At 41.9% G+C, this 21,044-nt stretch overlaps 5 protein-coding genes across 11 annotated transcripts; 3 read left to right on the forward strand and 2 right to left on the reverse strand.

The window, feature by feature from the left end:
• Positions 1 to 202: 202 nt before the first annotated feature.
• Positions 203 to 2,085, reverse strand: LOC129586825 (uncharacterized). The gene is made up of 2 exons (XM_055480275.1): positions 704 to 2,085; positions 203 to 626 (listed from the first exon to the last, which is right to left on the reverse strand). The coding sequence occupies exon 1, from the start codon at positions 1,831 to 1,833 to the stop codon at positions 802 to 804; it is 1,032 nt and encodes a 343-aa protein (XP_055336250.1). The 5' UTR covers positions 1,834 to 2,085; the 3' UTR covers positions 203 to 626; positions 704 to 801.
• A 160-nt stretch (positions 2,086 to 2,245) lies between these two features.
• On the forward strand, positions 2,246 to 5,151 carry LOC129586798 (uncharacterized). Of its 6 annotated transcripts, XM_055480223.1 has the most exons (9): positions 2,354 to 2,374; positions 2,508 to 2,684; positions 3,005 to 3,217; positions 3,291 to 3,417; positions 3,576 to 3,698; positions 3,770 to 3,889; positions 4,022 to 4,151; positions 4,282 to 4,541; positions 4,702 to 5,151. In XM_055480223.1, exons 2-9 carry the CDS (start codon positions 2,587 to 2,589, stop codon positions 4,894 to 4,896), a joined length of 1,266 nt encoding a protein of 421 aa, XP_055336198.1. In that variant the 5' UTR covers positions 2,354 to 2,374; positions 2,508 to 2,586; the 3' UTR covers positions 4,897 to 5,151. The 6 variants fall into 6 exon arrangements, with proteins under 6 accessions (XP_055336201.1, XP_055336199.1, XP_055336197.1 ...); XM_055480226.1 differs by lacking the exon at positions 2,508 to 2,684 and having other exon boundaries at positions 2,246 to 2,378; XM_055480224.1 differs by having other exon boundaries at positions 2,250 to 2,764.
• Positions 5,140 to 7,914, reverse strand: LOC129586797 (uncharacterized). Its single transcript, XM_055480221.1, has 2 exons — positions 7,401 to 7,914; positions 5,140 to 7,337 (listed from the first exon to the last, which is right to left on the reverse strand). The coding sequence occupies exons 1-2, from the start codon at positions 7,597 to 7,599 to the stop codon at positions 5,623 to 5,625; spliced, it is 1,914 nt and encodes a 637-aa protein (XP_055336196.1). The 5' UTR covers positions 7,600 to 7,914; the 3' UTR covers positions 5,140 to 5,622.
• On the forward strand, positions 5,616 to 8,866 carry LOC129586799 (uncharacterized). The gene is made up of 2 exons (XM_055480228.1): positions 5,616 to 7,777; positions 7,916 to 8,866. The coding sequence occupies exon 2, from the start codon at positions 7,957 to 7,959 to the stop codon at positions 8,638 to 8,640; it is 684 nt and encodes a 227-aa protein (XP_055336203.1). The 5' UTR covers positions 5,616 to 7,777; positions 7,916 to 7,956; the 3' UTR covers positions 8,641 to 8,866.
• A 4,974-nt stretch (positions 8,867 to 13,840) lies between these two features.
• LOC129586870 (ribitol-5-phosphate xylosyltransferase 1-like) lies at positions 13,841 to 19,815 on the forward strand. Of its 2 annotated transcripts, XM_055480343.1 has the most exons (5): positions 13,841 to 14,741; positions 15,661 to 15,879; positions 15,966 to 16,456; positions 17,091 to 17,244; positions 19,232 to 19,815. In XM_055480343.1, the coding sequence occupies exons 2-5, from the start codon at positions 15,730 to 15,732 to the stop codon at positions 19,631 to 19,633; spliced, it is 1,197 nt and encodes a 398-aa protein (XP_055336318.1). In that variant the 5' UTR covers positions 13,841 to 14,741; positions 15,661 to 15,729; the 3' UTR covers positions 19,634 to 19,815. The 2 variants fall into 2 exon arrangements, with proteins under 2 accessions (XP_055336318.1, XP_055336316.1); XM_055480341.1 differs by having other exon boundaries at positions 13,841 to 14,722; positions 15,661 to 16,456.
• Positions 19,816 to 21,044: the final 1,229 nt, after the last annotated feature.

Below are 21,044 nucleotides of genomic sequence, written 5' to 3' on the forward strand. Positions count from 1 at the left end.
GAAATGTTTCAAACACTTTCAATAACCAAACAAATTATCGATCCCGACAATGTGAAGCAAAGGCATGAAAAATGCTTTAAAACCAGCACATTGGCGATTTTTATGTAGCAACATTTGTTATGCAACAGCATTATTGTGCTTACAGGATAATGTCGAATGAGTTTATTTACAGTATATCATAAAGCGATCAACGTTTCGGTGATCAATGCAAAACTGATAATTTTAATATTATAAACACCAAATATCACTAAAAGTGGCAAAGGCAGCAATAACACGGCAGAAATATCTTCCATGATTAGCCATTGGCTAACAATTTAAATCAACATTAAACCATGCAATAGAATTCGTGCCAGATCACGATAAGATGCTTTCTCGAACGGCAGGCAAGACTTGGTTCGGGTGCAAAACGTTTTCGGTGTTCACTCTACGGGATTCCAGCAGTTGTTTATACACCTGCCGTATCGTCGTTAGTCGTTACCGACTAACAGCGGCGTTTTTGCAGTGGTCGAGATGCCGTATTGGATTCCCCGTTGTCTCGTTGGATGTCTTTGGGACAAACCTTTCGTTTCACACAGTTTCGTTAACGCACACGAGCGCATGCTGAGCGGCTTTCCAGAAGTTGCTGGCTGTAAATCACAAAAGAGTCACAAGAAGGCTGTAGCGATGGGAGTTTCAAGTCCTACGTAGAATATCATTTACTTACGAATTAATTGCTTCCTATCGAATTTCTATCACCCGGTCTATGCTTTAAACCGTCCTTCGGGTGATTAGGCGATTTCATTCCACAAGCCTCCACCAGCTCTATTTGCTCACTCGGGAAGCATGTGTAATGGCACTTTCCGTAAAACCGTAGCGAAAATCGGCAGACTCCACAGGAACGGTTGGCGTTGTATTGCGTGGCCCCATGGCTTCGTGCACCAACCGTCCCAGACGCCGTAAACGTTTCCACCCAGCATGGCGTATACCTCTCGATCTGTGATGATGCTCTCCGGTATCGACTGTGGGTTCCTGCACGATGGATGTACCTGACATAACGGGGTGCAACGAATGCTGTGCATCGCGACCGTTGGCTAATCCGTTCAGTGTAAACTGCACTTCAATAACATTCTCTTCCATTGGATGCCGCAGTAAATAGGATTGAATCTTTAACGTCTCTTGACTCTGCGGCATCAAGGTTGATTGATACTGCGCAGATTGTATGGGCAGCTGAAGATGCGATGGTTGCACAACGTTTTCAGTTGTATTTGTCGTTTTTGCTTCGGTAGTGGAAGGCTGGTTTTCCAGATCCATCGTCATGATGCTGGGATGCGAAATGGTGTCCCTCGGCGTGTGATGTTTACTCCAGTAACCAGTCAATAAATTGCTCATGCTTTGTAGAACTATTTCGTCAGGAATCTGCTTTAATGTTTCGTAGAAATTCCGATAAATGGTGGTCATGATTTCGCCTAACAAAACAGCAAATTCCCTTTGCGATCCACTAGCCGACTTGCGTCGCATGATTTCCAATTTGCGCAGTATATCCAGACTAAGCAATTCATGAAAAGCGCTGCAATCGGCTTTGTTGGAGGCCATTTGATGATGAAACCTAAGCAGCTCCACCACGAAGGCTGGAACTTTTACCCCAGCCATGACCAACAGTAAAGATGCGATTTTTTCATAGACATTTGGATCAGACGGTGACAGGTCTTGCCCATGATGTGCTACACACCACCACACATAGTTCGCGTTAGCACTCTGCAAGGGGTCACCGGTTTTGTGATGGTGTTTTTCCTTTTCATGCGACGTATGACCTTCCGGAGAGACAGGAGCGCATAAACCGCTCTGAGGATCCATCACTTAGATGAGTTTATTGAACTGGACTGCCAATCAATTTCCAGTTCGTCCAGTAGAGCGGAAGCCCAAACGTCCACCACCACTGCAACGAATAACGCGATGGTATTGCATTAAGCAGAAATTACCGTGACTTAGCAAGCGTTTTATGGTTTCACTGGTTGCAGTAGAGATTGTACTGTAGTCTTAACTTTTAATCATGTATGCCTGCTAGTAGGCACAATACAGTAGGAACACTTGATTATTATATTTTTATTTTTGCTTTGTTTGCAGTTTAATAGGAAGTACTTAAGTTTTGCTATTTTTCTGAAACTTATTGCTTGGCAACTAGCGATGTTACCTATTCCTTTCCTTCTTTCAGTGTGGTTCAGTTGTATGGGTGATCGTATTCATCTGATCGTCGTCTGGGTAAGCACACGAAAGGACTCTCAAGTTTACATGATGTTCTTGTACAAGACTTAGTACAGTAAGCACTCAAATCCATATTGTGCAAGCAAGGCACCACAAATATGAACATTAGTGATTAGTGCCTAATTATCGTACAGTGAGTGCGTTAATATTTATTTACAGAAATGAGTAATAGTATGTTTACCGTGGACCTGCAGCTGCAGTGCGTTACTGTAAGGAATAAATACCAGATTCCTGACTACCCTGATTTTATTGCGTTGACCGTATAGTAAAGGTTACGGTGATCAGCGGCTAGCTGATACAATTGGCAAAGGTTACCGCTGAGCGGAGATAATCGGTTAAACCGCAATGTCGTCTCTTAATATTGCCGCTACCAGCCAAGAATTTAAGCCGAAAGTGGAAACGCGAAACGAACGTGAAATTCTGCACGGTGCTGCGCAGTTAAGGTCTGGCTGCAGTTACAACCAAAGTTTCGTGTTCCTGAAACTATACCAAAAAAGTAGTTTGGTAGTTCAAGTGCTCGAGGGTATGTGTTATATGCGTTCTGCTAAATTGATGTTACAGCAGCTGACTCCTAATGCCGACAGTCTTGTGGAATTTACGTGGAATTAACTTTAACTGTCCTTTATAATCGATCAGATAGCAAATATTCTTTGTTATGCACTTACACTTGCTCATAGCTTAAAATGTTTGAGTTATTCACGAGTTAGAAAATACATGCAATGTTTCTCCCGGTAACTCTTTAACGAAACCGATTGCTTTTCAGAGCGCGCTCGCATATGCTAAAAGAGGAAATAATGCTGCTCAGCACGTATCTGCTTCGCATGTTTAGCCAAAAGAATTCCCTTTTAAAGAAAGTTGAATCTGGCAGAATTGTTGGGGGAGTTGAAGCAGTTAGCAAGTTAGCCAGCGATATTACCAAACGCCACTTGAAACTGAACGAAGATCGTTTACAGAAGTTTGATGTAACTAGTTCAAAGTGAGTATCGAATATCGATGTAGTTTCATATCAGACTGTTCATGGTTTTGGTACAACGCTGAATAGTATCAAGTGTGCAGATTAAGCCACCGTTATCAGAAACCCAGAAGTTATTGATCTTGGAACAAGAGCTGCGACACTGCCAGAAGCATGTTAAAAAGGTCGAACTGGAGATGCTGAATTTGCAAGACAGATCACAGGTGCAATAGACACACTGTTGTAGCATCGTACCCCGTCAACTCGTTAAAGGGGTGACGAAAGGTCGAGTCTTAGCTCTTGCTAGTAGTCGCTGCTAAAGACCAAAGGGTGAGATAGCGAAGAGAAATCGGCTGTTAACGTCCCCGAATGTTTTTGATAGGGAAAGACGGAAGAAGTACAAGAATTCCTGGAATTCATTACTGAACAAGACTCTGATTTCCGTCGAAAGTTGTTGGATACATCTGGATCCGTTAGCAAAGAAAGTCTTATGCTCTGGATGCGCGTAAGTTTATGGATTACGGTCTAAAATTCCCACGGAGCAAGCCAGTCGCACTTTTTAACGCCATATTGTAGAACATTGTCACCAAGCTGGACAATAAAATCCAAGCTGCCAAAATGGCAAGAAAAAAAGAAACTGATCAGTCGACGGAAACTGAAATCAAACTGAAAAATCCCATTGAAAATATGACTATGGTACGCCCTGAATAAAAAAATAAATTAATTTCTGATGCGAAATGACCCAACGCGTTCAATCAGCTTTTTAACAGTGTGTGTGTGTGTGTGCACGTGATGTCATATAGTTGGTTTAGTTTTAGACGGTTGCAGGTAGATTTTTTGGCTTTGGAAGTTCAGTGCAAGCAAGCTGCCGATGGCATAATCGATGCGACAGACCATTTAAAAAATATGGAACGCACCTGGAGCAAAATATCTAGACAACGAACACTGTTGCAGGCAAGTTAGTTCGAAGCTGCAGTGGAAAGGTCAGATTGCCACAAGCAACATGATGAAATAAACGGGTTGTGATTTTCGGTTTCCATGAATAAACTGAACAGCATTGGGTTACTAGCGCCATCTTTAATAGGCAGACCTGACGAAAATTCAGAAAGGCCTTCTCTCTATGGAAAATAAAATCCAACAAAGTGATGTTGACTGTGACGAGATGAAAGAGCAGCGCATCGTCTTTGACCAAGAAAGCCGGCACCTGGCACAGCAGAATTCAGATTTACTAACCGGAATGACTAAAATGATTTACCCCTCCGAACAAAGCTACATGATTATTGAACAAGAAACACTGGCACTTCAAAATGAACTCAAATTCTGGAAAGCAAAAGTGAAGATACTTAAGGTATTTCCCATAGTAACAGTTTCGTAATCTTGTCCGAAATCGACATGAATGATATTCATGGTATATCTGACGACCATCGCGCCATATGCATTGTGTACCTATTGTAAGTTTGTTTTCAAAGATTTGCTTTTTTCACAACTTAACTTGCTTTTGTGGACAGAATCTGGAACGTACCCGTCCGTCCAGCATTCAACTGCCTAGTTCACTCATAAACCCGAGCCTAAAGAAGCGCAGTGCCAAGGAGCGTACGTTGGGATTTATGCCAGTGCACCACAGATCAGCATCGATATTTGCTAAGGACCGCAAATCGCTATTAATACAGGAGCAGTTCGAGCAACAATTAGAACTGCTTTAGACAATTTTGAGCTTCTTATCTTAGGTTAGCTTCATGAGATCAATAAAGATCAGTAGTAACAAGCAGAGTACATTAAAATTAAATAGGAAACTGTCACGGATGATGGAACGCTGTTTGATAAAGCAGAATTGTTTAACTTAGGTGTGAGCCTGTGAATCCCTTGCGTTTTAAAAACTGCTGAAGAAGTCGTCAGTGATAATTCTTCCTGTTAACTTCCTTAAGACAAAAACGATGCCCGTGAAGTATTAAATATCGTAACACAAATGTCCAAAAGTGTAATATCGTAATAGATTATATTGAATGCAGACGTTCCGGATTCGGACGGTGATTACATACCAGTATCCGTAAGTTCTCGCTTTGCGCGCGCAGTCACCCATTTTTAAGCTTGAAGAAAGCTACTAATAGCGCTGTAGCGGTGAATGCTAGTAGATATATTTCACTAGATGTTCTTCACTTGCATATTCACTAGATGTTCTTCACTCATAATGGAATAAATCTATCACACTCATGGAGGAATAGAGTATTTGAACTTAAAGGCAGATGTTAACATACTGTGAGGAAAATCACATCAAGAAATAGATTATCTTGACCCAACAACCAACGACCTTGGATCTCTCACATAAAAACCCCTTCCAGTGTTTTCCAATATAGCGGACACGTTCATGGTCTCTACTTAGCTTGCAAAGGTCATCCAGCAATTGCTGTGATACTATGAATTCAAAAATCTTAAGTCTCCAAAACTGATTCATCGTTTTCAATGCCAAAAACCGGCTGAACCTCAGCTCGCCGGAAAACCATTCTACAAACTGGACACCGACTGCCACAGTTCCTCCATGTATCAAAGCATTCCTTATGGTACAAGTGCCCACACTGCAGTTCCCAGTAATCTCCCTTGCTGCGACTATCATAACACAACCCGCACGAAGAATAATCTGTCCCCATTCCTTCCGATCCCCATGACTGTTGTATAACAACGGAATCCGTATTGCATTCTCCCAGCGTAGAACCACAGTCTCTCCTATGCGTCACCGTCACATAGAAAAAAATCAGCCGGGCGATTATCTGCATTATATTATGCACTACAATCCGGTATCCACATGGAGCATAGCTTCCCACGGACATATGCGCTTCGGCCAACGATACAATATTGATGCCACTAAGGATGACGACCATTAAACCAGCCATGCAGTTGCGGAAGATCTTCACTCCGACACTGAGATTATCCTTCGACACCTCGTCCGCCAAGCCCTGGTAAACGACAATTGTCACCAGCTCAACGAACGCCATAAATCCGTTATATCCAATCCACACCGCAGTGGTGCTTTCCAAGAGATACGCATAGCAGTTGGCCACATGCGGAGGAAACAGAGTGATAAGAAGGTAGACAGCAACGGAGAACAGTACGTAGATGCTACTAGCTATGATCCCCCCACAAGCGCTCAACCAGGACTGCGATCGGCAACAACAACGTTGTCGTACGGCTTCACCGATGTTCTGGATCATGTGGCCGCACAACGGTAAAAAGGCATACAGAATGTAATACATGATATTGTGGCGACTGTGTGGGCATAACAACGTCGTGAAGGAGATCCAGCGAATGTGTTGTACAGTGTCGTAGCTGCTGAGACATACGGAACTGCAAGCCATCACATCGGCCGTTAGCGTGAAAACAGCGGCAACCGACGCTAATATAAATCCAACGGCGATGCATAAGAGGTATATCGTCGCTGTCGCTGAAACGAAATTGCCCAAAAGCTCCTTGAACAGAAAATGAAAATAATACTGCGCGGGCGTCTCCGTCCACAGGAAGCTGATGATTAAGACTTTAAAAACCCAATATAAAATCCACGCCAGCTGCATCTGGTCGCCAGGAACGGCCATCCAGCCGATATCACGGATCTGGATGTGGTAGGAGCCGGTTATGTTGAACCGGCAAAAATAGCCCAGATTTCTCCAGGAGTAATGGTTTCGCAGGTGGCGCAAGGTTCCCATGACGCGTGTTAGGAAAGCCAGCCCAAAATCCAAATTAATCCCCACAAATACCAATGCGTCAGCCATTCCCAGTGAGTATTTCACGCGGAAGTACGTCGCGTCGTCAAACTGGTCCCTGGTAAAATGGAGAATACTGTACAAAAGCGGGGTCACTTGGATCAACTGAAGCGCGCGTCGAGGAACAAACGGTTTGCGTAGTTGTGAGAGCCGATAAAGTGTCTGCTCGGGATCCTGCAGACGGAGTTGTGCGATGTAGTGACGGTAACAGCCAACAAGAAGATAGATGATAAGCGCCGTAAGAATGGGATAAACCTGATTGCTGGTTGTAAAGGCAAAATTACTCAACTGTCCCAGCAACTGAATCAAGAAGAAGAGTTCAATAAGAACACCATTATACCACATCTGTTTCGAACAAAGATAATGGGCCATCCACCAACAGAAACAGAAACCTACCAAAACACAAGCAACACCTGGGATGCAATTAGATTCAGAGAAATGGTACGATTTCTTACCAAGGGCCGCAGCAAAAGTTTTCGGATCGGCGAAATTGTAAAGACTGTAATCATGGTTGGAAGCAAAAATGCAATCAACGATAGCAGTGAAAAAATTAATGAAAAACCACCGCGGACCAGCTAAAAAATCAGCAATCAATAAGAAGAAGGCTCGGTGAAATAATGTTGCTGTTATACGGCAGACACGAAAAGCAAGCATCTCTTCGATGCAACATCAAGAAATCTTCTTGAGTGGTCATCTTAGTTCTTGCAAATGTCCATACAACTTTTAGGGGTCCAGCTTGTTTTTTTCACAGTTCTACCTGGGACGACACTCTCGGAGCCTTTCTACTATAACCTTGCTCAAGGTCACCATAGGAACAGTGCATTTAGTGAATGTAAGACACTACAGAAGGCAAGGTTTCCAATGGAGCGCTGATAAAAATTGTTATCGATGTGTCTGTTGAACCTTCCCGTAATTATATGAACAAATGAATAATCACGTTTTTCGAAGTTTTTTTACAATTCTGATACAGGATACATTTCGGAACATCCTTCGCTGCGCTCCACACTCGTAATGGGACAGTTACAGAGCAAAGACGAAAAAACCGTCGCCGATAACGCTGGCGAAGTGGAAATGACTGATTTAGAAAAGCAGTGGATGGATCCTCATAAGCGAAAAATTCTGGAAGCGATAAACGATGTCAATTCAAAGTTCCACGAAAGGTCACTGTTTGACGTCTCCACTCAGATCAGCGCCCTTCGACGGCTGTGTTTTGTTACATATTACGCGAATGATTTTGAATTAATTCAGAAATGCCAGGAAACATTTCCGAGTTTGATTCGCTACCTGACCGATTCCAAAACAACGTTTCAATTGCGGCTGGAACTTATCTCCGCTGTGTCCATACTGTGCCACGGAAACCAGGTTAATTGTCGGGTCTGGGCTGCGGAGGGAGGCATGAAGGTACTCATAGGTCAACTGCGCCAAATCCCGCGTGGACTCCTTACTGATGCGATGCACCGGCAAACGCTGCAGCTGAACGTCTGGATTGTGTACACTTTTCGCACTGTGCTGTGTGGTAGCGCCGAAGCGATTAAATGCATCATTGGATGTGCTGACTTCCCGCAGTTTGCGGATATGCTGATAGAAATGTGCAGCATGGCAGATGTGTGGAGTAAAACCACAGAGCGTCAGAATTATGCTCTTGATTGCTGTGTACTGCTTGGGATAGGTGGAAAGAAAAGGGAAGTAGTTTAACCCGTTGACGGGCATTGGCGTCAGGACGCAACATGGTCTTCTGAATTTTTTTCCCAATGATTGGGAACAGTTAATGAATATCAATTAGCATAATTAGCAATAAGAGACTTTAAAGCAGCAGTAAAAACATAATTCAAACTTATATCTCAAGTTATTTACAAATGACCGTTGCCCGAAAATGGATAATTTCGGACTTTTAGCTCTCGTAGATCTTGCTAATTAACTAATTAGTGGATGAATAATTAAACCAGAGATAAATCAACAAAGTACAACTAACAACGTTCTATTCAAAATCAATTAACACGGGTCTCGTAAGTTGAACCGTAGAAGACCACAGTCCGTCGAAAATTTGTGTTGCGTGCCAACACCATTGCCCATGAAGGGTCTCGAATACACGGGCGGGTGCAATTTCGACTATTTCTCTTTATCACATAATCAGATCAAGTTACTGTCAGTTCGTACGCAAAACATGCGCCACGCGGTTCTGTTGGTCGGAAACTGGCAAAAAACGCTTTTGCGTATCAACACCCCGGGCGGTCGGCAAAAAGACAACATCGTCTCTAAATTTTCGGCTTCCGGAAAACGGAACGCTTAGAGGAACCGAATATGATAGTCCTAATTGTAATTCTATACCGTCGTTGCAGTAACACTGTGAATGGCGGCACAACACCACGGCGGCCCGTTTCTACATATTAATGCATTGCTTGGGCAAGCTAGGCGAGAGCTGCATAGCTTTTCAGAAACATGAATTTTGTTCCATCAGTCTCGGGCGGTTAAAAACTACAGTAACTGCTAGTGCTCACTGTACGCGTGCACATTGGGGATCTTGACCTTTGCGGCAGCCTAACTAGTTTCTTCCGGTCGCTAACGCGTTCCAGAAGGTGCTAGTGACCGGTGTCTAATATCTCATTTTGCGCTAATAACCACTGCAGCTGGACTATCCGCGCCGCCTTTTTGGACAGTGGCACTTGCGGCCATACCAAGGAAAAATGCAAACGCGCACAGTGCGGGCAGTATAAAGGCGGCTAGGCGTGCCAGACATTCAAGAAATGCAATGTTAAACTTCAAAAATTATGCTTCGTGCAGTCTCGTATGAGAGTATAATGAAAGTTATAGGAGAGAAATATCGTTAGCATCGTTTATTTTCTGTATTCCATCTGTAAATAGTGGTCAAAATACATGGCAACGGGATATGGTAGTTTTTAATTTTTGCTGACCAGTGGTCAACTTGTTGACCACTGCTATGCTCTTGTTTGGAAGTCCTTTTTTTGTACTATTTAATGGAATTATTACTTTTATTTAATTTCCGTTCGTCTAATTATCACAAAATTAAACGTTTTTATGCTGTAAACCGTCCATGGGCATTGGCGTTGGCAAACACCCTAGTCATCACGGCTGACCTATGGTCAGCACAAGCTTACAAAAAATTCCCATTCTTAATTGATTTTTTTCATCGGGAAATCCCAATTTTCAAAAGGAAACTCGCATTCCTTCGGGTAGCGCCCGCTGGAGGGTTAAGTAAAAAAAAGCGACAAATAAAAATATAGTTTTACTGTGATCAATTTTGCTTGCCCTGGTTGCTATTTGTTGTTACTTGTGCTATGCGTCTAAAAATGCGATCCTTGAAACTTCAAACAGTGCCTGTTTTTTCGTGCTAGCTATTTTATTGTAATAAATTAATAATATTATGTGTTGGGAAAATTTGTCTGGCTTCCTGTTCAAATTCAAAGCCACCAAGACGTTAGATAATACAGCCCTGCCGGGCCAAGTTGGGGCAGTTGTACAAAATAAATTCTAAAATACTTGTATTAATCGTATTGCTTTTATCTTTTAACATAATTAGTTCAACTTTTTATTGCGAATCCAGCACTGTTAAAATCGGTACTTACGGATATGCCTGTAGCGAGCCGATCCGTGATTTAGGGGGTGGGGTGGTGGTCTGTTTTAGAACGCTTATAATTGCGCTTCTAAAAAAGTCAGCTGGAGATATTTTTTAGTGAAAGTTTTTATAAACTATTGAGAGACCCAAAAGGTGTCCATTATAAGTTGGGAGAAGAATCTTGCTCAAAGCGTGCTCGCTGACCGCACAAAATAAGGTGTCGTTCCCATAGACTCGTATGTTATAACGCACCTTGGCGAGGAGAGGGTTGCCTAGCGCCCCTGGTGTGCTAATCTCGAACGGCTACGTGACAAGTCGTCGCGAGACAGTTCGTCGCGGGACATTTCGTCGGCGACAGTTCGTTTAAAGGACTTCTGCTCGTGAGACAACTCGTATTTGGACGTTCCGTTTTACGGACATTTCGTTTTCGGATGTTCGGTTAACGCGACAATTGGTAGCAAACTCCTCGTTGCCAGGCTAGGACATTTCGGCGCACGGACTTTTCGTTGGATGGACTTTTCGTTGTGTGAAATTTTTTATATTCAAGCCGAATTTAATGACAAATCAGAGTCGCCAAGAAGAAAGTATTAATAAAATATAAAAATAATAAAACCGAAGAGGAAACAGTTAGTAAAAAATCGTGAAATGAGTTTAACCAACCGCGATCGTTATTGCTCAAAATTACAAAGACTGAGGCATGCAAAAGTTTAATTAACCACACCATAGTTCGACACATTAAAGGATTAGCAAACAAAAACATCTTGCTTATGCTAATGAAAACATGCGTAACTGACCGCTCACACAATCAATTCCAGGTTTGCCGCAATGTTTCGCAAGAATCCGACCTTGTCATGGTTGTTATAGTCCCTGACGATGTTGGCAAAGCGGTCAAACTGGAATTGTGACCTCAAGCTGAAAAGTTGAGGAAATATTTGTTTACGAGCGACTGTTTCTGAAACTTTGGTTTTGCCACTGAAAAATAGATTTTTGGAATAGATCAGCACTTCTCTGGCATTACAACCAGAAGGCAGAAGGGAAAGGTATTGTCATCCTTCAAACACGGAGATAATTGAATATCACTGACACTTAAGTGCGATCTGTGTCAGTTGTAACGGCGGGACGCTCCGCCTTCCTGAGTAGCTGATTCGCTGTTTCTGGGGATTTCCACCCCATTCACTTTCCTGCTGTTTAGACGGATCTGCAGTACAGTTGCACTGACTGCAGATTCCGATTTCACCAGTTGGTGGTTTGGTGGTGTGGCGGCAACATCGCCGATAAAGTCGATGTTTCCGGGTCGTCTGTCGAGGATACGCGTGGCGCCCATACGGCCCCGCGTTATACAGTGTAGCCCAGAAACTATTTTATTTATAAAGTTTCTGTAGTGGTCAAAATGGACTGCGTGACGGAAACTGGGACACCTTTTATCGCTGTCTTGCAATGAGAAAGTGATTCTGCATTACGATGTCTGCTGTGCACACGTATGATTAATTGATAGACTGTACAGTGTGCGCAGAGAAGCCTGTTCCTTGCTAAAATTTCAACCTAAATTAATAATGGCAATCAAGGCTCTCTTGCCTTTCACTCTGTTAATCGTACATAAACTTCAAATACAGACAATTATTATAATATAATTAGTCACTCAAGTTGCCGGTTAGCCATAATGCACAATTTTCTAATATTTTAACTGCAGAAACCACATAAATATTGAATATTAATATACAGTATTCGTAATAGTGTTTCTGCAAAACACAGAGCAGTTTTTAGATTTTCCTGCATGTACTTGTTACATGCAAGTACCTAATTGAATAACTGGGTAAGTCTGTTTAATATCTATTAATAATCGAAATATAACGTTTTCGAAATTTTTAAATATAAGGAATTATTCCATATGTTGGGCTTGTCTAAATGAGAAAAATTTTGAGTGAAACGGCGGCATATTCAAGCTAAAATTAAACATTTTCAATTAAAAAACTTGCGAATCCAATTGTCCTCACGACGAAATGTCTGAACTCGAGTTGTCCGTGTGCCCAAATGTCTGATTACCAGATATCTCGAGACGAAAAGTCTAGCGACGATAAGTCGTTAAACGAACTGTCCCGCGACGAAAAATGGCCGACCAAGTGTCCCGCGACGAGATTTTATGCGACGAGTTGGTCGGTCACGTCTCGAACTGCTATTTTCTATGGAAGACACATGGATAACACCAAACAAATTTGATGGTTGGATTGACATCTGCTGCACAGACAGGGATATGGCTGCGCCGAATAAGTAGAATAAAAAGCCGAGAAAGCTATGGATAAAAAAAGATGCAGTCGCTGTTTGAACACTCTTGAACGGAATACCCCGTGCCTATCGTGAGGATAGAGAGACTTATACTAACCCCCAGAACTTCCTGAACAAGATTGTACTAAAAACATTTGCGTCCGGCACCCTGCGACTATACGGCGAGCATACAGAGGAGGCCATCTTCCAGTTCTCTGGGCCAACATTCGGACTGCAAAGGTCACGCACGCCTGGTTGAAATGGGCTGGTATATAGAATAATTCGCAAGAGCACTAAATGGGAAATAGTTTAAAGTTACAGATTTCAGACTGTAACATATACTGAATTTTTAAATGAATTTTAAATAGGACGGTGCCTAACAAGTATGATGGGTCAAACCACTTTTTCCAGCTAGTCTGCTCTAATTTTTATCCCGCTGTAATTCTAAAACAAGCTTTGAGCATGGAAACCTTATATGCAAAAGATGCAGGACATACACAGGTATCATGAAAAGATTTGATAAGTTTTTATTTGGTGACGGATAACTCACGGGAATTTTTAAAAAAAACTGCCCCAACTTGGCCCGGCAGGGCTGTATGAATACAATCTTGCAGGCTCTTCTGTTAAACAGAATTCTGACCTCAAGCAGCCGGCTTTACGGATAACATGGGTCACTAATAATTTATATTGATGGGATGCACTGTGTACTATGATGTTTGTTATCTGTGTATTTCTGCATGTATTTACTGGACATACTTATAATTACATACTCGTGCAGATACGCACATGCATGCGCAGAACTCCAGGAATATTATGTGTCGGCCATATATGTGCACCGCACGCACAACCCGAATAAGAATTCCCGTGCAGAATATGGTTGAGTAAACGTACAATTATAAAATACACGAACGAAGAGTTCATCCTTATCGATTTCCGCTGTTGCATTCCGCCTTGCAACGCTAAAATCGCCGCTGTACTCACTCGGCACTGTGCTTTTGCGTTGGCCAAATGCAGCGCGATGTTTTACACGCTTCATTTGATCCACTTTGTCCTATTTAGTGGGCTACATCATAATCCAAAAATCAGCGATCCGCACATATCTGTGAGATGTCCTCCTTAATCAGGATGAGTGTTAAATAAGTAGCGCCCAGTGTATACATGTATTGACGTATGGGAGTAGGATCATACGCCGGATGTACATACTGGATGCTGACTGTCCGCCTTCCACCTGCAACATAACGGATAATCTAGTCAATCTCTTCTGTGATTTGCTGTTCTCTTTTACTAGCGATGTAAATGATGTCATAACGCGAAGTCTATATAAGTTCTTGTGATGCCTAATATCGGAATCAGTAGTCTGAGATTTACTTCTGAGACTGCTTCTAATTACGATTTCCTAGCGTTGTGAACTGTGATGTGAATTGGATAAAGAGACAGCAATACTTGTTCCTTCTGATGTACATGATCGATCCCGGATTATTGCATAGAATACAGGTTTGCTCGTGACACAATCGTCCTAGCTCTTGCCGATCCTCACAGGACTTACGACCGGAAGTTGTGGTTAGTGTGTTCCTGAGGGATTCCTGACTTGTGTTCCTGAATCGTTCGTCTTATTTCCACCATAGTTCTTCTGTTACAGTTTGAGAGTACGAGTGCCTACCGATTGAGCATTACAGGCGTGGAAGAGTAAAGATTGTTCATGGAGCCTTAAACGGCGTGAACGCTTATACACGACAGTATTGTGCGGGCGTATTAATTTTAAGAGAACTGCACAAACTTTGCCGCTTACTTTACAAGTTAGTCTCAGTTGCAGCAATGTAACAGAGTTCTGTCGTGCTGTTGCGAGTTTGATTTAACTTATCAGCTTTTTAACTACAACTGTGATTAAATCAACCCGGTTTATCGCAATCTCCAGTGATATATTATGAGACTCGCATGAAGGTACGGGTTTTCGTTAAATGTAAGTACGAGTACAATAGGAAAAGTATGCATAATAATTACGGTATTCGTTCTATCATTTCCTCCGGACTTTGTATTCTAGATTTTAAGCTTAGGAAAAACATCGAGTCTATTTATTTAAATACAGTATCAGTTTTTATTGCCCATAGAACTTTTAGTACAGGCCATGCAGCAAGCCTTCAATGCAAATTATTAATTTTGCACAAGTCTCTTACCGGCAACCTCTCTTTATGTGCGTACCAGGTACATGTTAACACTGTGGAATGGAATGTTAACAATAAACTCTGTACCAAAATTTTAATAAACTACAACAGTTTAATGGAGGACTATTCGCAACGGACAACATAGCAATTTATAACGTGATTCATTTAATTAAACTTATTAAAACTGTCCACATACGTACGGCAGTACGCTGCGCACGTCTGGTCAAACTGTGACTGTCTAGCACAAAAAAAACTTAATTACGAATATATATAGATAAAACTATATATTTTCAGTAGAAAATGTTTTAGGTTTCAGTGAGATGGATGCATTTAAGTTCAGTTAAGTACGAGTACAATACAGTAACGTTATCTTGTAAATACCGGCTACTGTTTTATGGTTAATTATGAACTTATGATTGTATGCTACAGTATGCGCCCCCTTATCGGTCGAAGGTTCCCTGTACTCTTATAATGCGGTTATACGAGTATTTATCGTTAATAATTATGTAAACTGCAACTCGTATTCATTAAATTTTGTGTTGGATTGAGTTTGAGTTGTTACGATAAACTTAACATTATGAGATCAACATCCCATTAATTTTATATCAGTCGGCAGTCGTACCGTAGCTCCAGTTTTATTGTTGATTTATGAAAAGGCATTCCAATAAGAATAGGGTGTTAATTGTTTATCTTAGCGCAGTGAGCTATATTTTACAGGATTCCATCATCTCGCACGAGCATTTCGATGCCGACCGTCCGTGCGTTTTCGTCTGAGGCTGTGACAGCATGAGACCCCCTTCGAAATGGGGGCGCCGTAGCAAACGCTGCTTAACACTCTTCTGTCTGGGTTTCGCTATCATCCTGGTCATCGTCCTCATCGGCGTATTCCCCATCGGATGGATCCTCTTCCCACCCCGACTCCCTTCCCCCCACCCAGTAGAACCGTCTCCGATGCGGCCGCCATTCCGCCCCCCTTCATCCTCCCCGCCCCGGAGATCGCCCACGACCACGACGACCCGGAGCCCTATCCCCACCAGGAACCGGCCGTCCCCGCCGACCCCCATCCCGATTTCACCGTGGACATCTATTCGGACGCGGCCATCGGGATCTATCTGTGGCAGCACATCTTCAAAGCCAGCACCACCAGTAAACTGGGGGGCAGCCTGTTGTACGGCTTCCACAAGGTGGACGGGCTGAGTTTTCGCTTCCGCACCGGCCCGGCGCTGGCCGCCACCGAGACCATCACCGAGCCGCACGTGGTGCTGGTGGTGAACGGGCGGACGGAGGGGAAAGTGCTGCGGGCGCGGCAGTGGCTGGAAGTGACGGCGCGCTCGCCCCTGGTGGAGAATGTGGGGCTGGTGCTGCTGGGCAACGAGCAGTGCAATAATGAATGGCTGCTGTGGTATCTGGAGAGCTCCAAGTATAAGATCCGCGTGGTGTTCATCGTCTACGACAGTACGCTGGTGGATGGGAAGAGAGTCTTTCAGTGGCCGCTCGGTGTGGCCACGTACAGGTATGGACTGTGGAGACATGTTTTTGACTGCGTGCTTTTCAGTTTTCATTTTGCACTGCGAATTGTTTTTACAATAAACTTTTATTTATTTCAGCATTACGGTTCCAAATTGTAGCATTGCAGTGCTGTTAATTCTTACAGCTATTAATCAGGCATTGGAAACCCATTAATAATTTTTGTTCGGTTTGCGCTCATCGACAGCCTTTGGTATTTCGTAATATTTTATTGCAGTTTGTCGACTGTGGTTACCTTTATGAATTTTCTGTTTGTATTTGACGACATTGTGCCGCACGTATTATGGTTAAAACGCAATTTTTTAACGTTCAGTTTTTTAAATTTTGATTTATCTGCGAGTACAGTAATTACAAGAAGCGTGAACGTGATTTGATTTTATATCAGTAATCTTTTGTTTTACAGAAGTATTGCAAATACCTCTTGCTTTGACAAGCAAATCGCATAAAATTTGCTGATCACCTGTTTTTTTCATTAGCAGAAATTTTTGTTACAAATTCTGATTGAATGCTTTTGAATGTCGGTACCAGTTGAGATTCTCGTATCTTTTCTTTTGCAAATTTGTAATGTATTTCCGTTGTGCATAAACGGAACATGTGAAATAGTATCCTGATAATTTTAGAGGATTTCCGCTGCTGGAACTGCAGACGGGGGATATTGTCGGGCAGCGGCGCTATTTGTGCCATTTCATGGGGACAGTGTACAGGAATAATTCCAGGATGCAGCTGGTGAAGGCCCTGGAAGGCTCAAAGTTTACAGAGAAATGTTATATTAAGGTGAGTTGGTAAACAGTGGCCGTGTTTAAATATAGATTACGCTGTCAACCGAATGTGCCGGAACGGCAAACATAATATTACGTCTATATTGGTACAGTACTCGTATAATGGCATTGATACGGCATCTGGGAAAACTGTTCGTCAAAGAATTGAATCCGAAATGATTTTTCGGTAACTATCTGGATTCTGAAAAATTCTACAGTCATGCTTTTGCTGATAATTTGAACTTTTTAAACTGATGTTGTAGTTTTAAAGCCAAAACAAAAATTTATCGAATTCTGAACAATAACTGCCAGAACACCAGAATTAAAAAATTGATTCTAATAAAAGGTACTTAATCTGCTTGAGAAATTATGATAATCTATGTGGATTATGAATATTATTAGCTTAGACAATCACTTTAATTTTGCAGTTATTCCGAAATTGTTCATGTTTTTTGTAATTGCAGATTTTTTAGAGTGCTAGAAAATAGTATAACAATTGGTCCAATAATGCTTTGAAAAAGGTTGTTTGAACACTTGCAGAACAAAATTAAAAATTTATTTTAGTGTGCCATGTTGAGAATTGTTTCTTATTCTATTTTGCTCTTCGTCTGCACTGTAATGACGCTGCTCATACCGCTCCAATTGATCCATCTAACTTTTAATTTTCGCCGACCGCCTAATGTCCATTTATATTCGGCGCCAGTGTCTTTTAATAGGCAACTGTAAATTTAATGTCTTTTAAAGTTCAATTGCCAAATTTTCCCCGTCCAACGCATCCAGTGTTCGATAAGAGCGGTGTTCGTCGGCTGGGGATTGATTTGTCCATTCACAGCTATCGTTGCCGTTCATCTCACCCCATTGACCCATAACGACTCACTGCACAACTATCCCATTCCAGGCCTCTTTACAGAAAAAGCATTCCCTGAAAACTGAAAACGGCCACAGCCGATCGATTAAGTTATACCGGGATGATTGATTTCAGTCCTCACGGGCAGCGTTGTTACACTTTCGAGTCGGATTATCTAGGCAAGATTTGTAGTCTTAGCGCAGACAATTTCGGGATGCGTTTCTTGCTTTAGGTGATATTTTCATTGAACGATCGTTTGAAGAAAATTATACGTGGTATGCAAGAAAATGGTGGTTTGGTTACAGATACCCAAAATGAATTTTTTATTGGGAACCCATGAGTTCTTTATTAGGGTTAATTCTTTTCGTTAGCGCTTCATTTTGATTAAAAAATTCCTGAGCCAAACCAGGGAAAACCTATGCTTTACTATACAAATGTTTGTACATAAGGATCGGAAGTACAGTAATAGAGCATGCATTTATGTGGTATCATCTGGTATTACGATGGAATTGCACTAAAGCATGAAGTACTACGTACTAACGATAAGTTTAGGAGTATAGATATAGATATGTAATACTGTTTCATGAATCATGCTAATACGAGTACAAAGGTATTAACAACATTATTTAAAATTGTACTCTTTGGCCTTTGCCATTAGTTTTAAAACTGAGGGTAAATCTGAATCTGATTATAGTTTGTTTTGGTTAAGTGGAAAATGAAAGAACCGCTTTCATTAATTATAATTATCGATCATATACATGAAATTTTCATGTTTTTGTCCAGATCGTATAGTAGTCGGATTTTTCTTTGGTTTCTCTGCACATACTGCTGTATATTTTCATCGTGCAGTTAGTCAGTCAGTCATTAAAATGTGTGTCAGCTGAATTCCCTACCTGCCGTACCTTTAGACTGCATGCTCGAGTTAGTAAGTAATCGGCTTGATTGCCTACAGGCTGCATGCAAAATCCTGAACGTTTGGCGATTAAATTAGAGCTAAATTGGTGGCAAAAAGCGAGAAGGGATGAAAAATATGCGTGGTGCGTTCCTGTGTGATCTCTAATGAATTGGGCACAGCGCACTGCGTGCTGGAGCGGAAAATACGGCTAACACGCACCGTAAATGTAATTTGCGTAACACCACGGTTTCTGATTACCAGACGCGCTACGAGTGGCCGGAAAGTGAAACAGAGGACAGCGCATCGGATTACCTGAAAACCCTGGAGACATCGGAGTCGGTGCTGTCACCCCTGGGGATGAACGCGGAATGCTACCGCATCTACGAAGCCCTGTCGGTGGGGGCGCTGCCGATCGTTGAGGACCAAAAATCTCCGGGTATGTGTGATTCTCCCTATCGCCTTCTCAAGGAGTTCAATGTGCCTGCCTATTTTGTGGCCGACTGGGATGAGCTGGAGACCACGCTGGAGTATCTGGCGTCCTTGTCCGAGGAAGAACTGCTGCATCAGCGGCATAAAATCATCAGATGGTATGCCAAGTTTCTCCAGCAGATGCGCGACAGATTTGTTAATGTTATTAAACAGACTTTTATAATTCAAAAATGAATCTGGGAAGCCGGTGGCTTTGCTTTTATTGTTTTAATTTGTACATATGGAGGAGGTTGTTTTAGATTTTATTTCGTCATGCATTTCATGTTGTTTGAGTTTAGGCGTGGTATTTAATTTATGGGTCACTTTGAATTCAGCAGTGCGGAAAATCGGAAATAATTAAAACCGCAGTTAAATTCGGTCTTTACCATTGCGAACTTGTCTGATACTGTAAAACAACTGTAAGGTACAGTATTTCATTAACACTTATGTAAAAATATTTATTCCTAAGTTCAACCATTTCTGCATTTATCAAAATTTAGAAAACGTAATAGCCTAATAAAGCCTTCAAAATTTAGTACTGTACAGAGGGTGAGCCACCCACATTGGCACACTGCACAAACTGATTTTTTAAAACTTCCTTTCGTCTACAACAACTTTTTCAAAAACATTACCCGATAGCCTGAGGTATTTTGTACTTGATAAATTAATCTGAGCTTAGTAAAGGATGCCTTTCAAAATCCAGGAAGAAAAACCTGGAGCGAGGTAGTAAAACAGTGCGTTTCAAAACTAGAATGCCTTTCGCAAAACAAATTCCTAAAAATCCCCCTTTACCGATCAGTACATACGAAATGCATTAAAGTGTTAAAGAATCAATGCTCTTCAAGACAAGTGTAATTCGGTTTTGATCAAAGCCATGTTTGAGTTTTTCTGGACGTCGGCTCCCAAAACTGACCGGAAGTCCAGAAAACATCTGCCATTCTCTAACAAATTGTCCATTCGTCCTGAATTTCATAGAATATCTTCTACAAGCCTGTCTAAATAAATATTTGTTTATATCAAAGCGAAATCGGCATCGGCGGTTTTTTTGTCACGAGTTTCCCACTGCAAAGGCCAGCCGCTTCATTGAAAGTGTAAATCCCCAATTTTTTAATACTTTTGTTTTTTTCCCTCGGGATCCTGAAAAAGGTTTTCACACAACATTATACTTTTTCATATAGCCCTTAAAATCTTCTAAAATTAGGAACTGAATGTGACCAAAAAAATGCTTGCTTCATTTAATAATCATTTAAAAACAAAAATACAAAGTGAAACGTTTTGTCTGCGTTTTTTTCGCCGGTCGCGGACACTTGTGGTCACTTTATGGCACGTGTGCGCAAAATCTTCATGGAAAATTAGTTTTTTTCCGTTCACAGAGAGCTAAGGGAAAAAACTGCATCAGCGGATTTAGCAGGACTTGAGTCCAAAAGTCACAAATAATTTCCTACCAAAAGTGTGCCAATGTGGGTGGCTCACCCTCTGTAATGCGATTTATGGACGTCGTTTATATTGGGTTTCTGCTCAAAATACATCACTGTCTTGGAAGCCAACAATCGAAGTGAAGAATTAATCGTCGGAAAAATGCCCAGCAAGGCCATCAACGTTCAAA

Source organism: Paramacrobiotus metropolitanus, unplaced genomic scaffold (assembly GCF_019649055.1).
Source record: "Paramacrobiotus metropolitanus isolate TYO unplaced genomic scaffold, Prichtersi_v1.0 Parri_scaffold0000022, whole genome shotgun sequence".
In the NCBI taxonomy this organism is placed as follows: domain Eukaryota; kingdom Metazoa; phylum Tardigrada; class Eutardigrada; order Parachela; family Macrobiotidae; genus Paramacrobiotus; species Paramacrobiotus metropolitanus.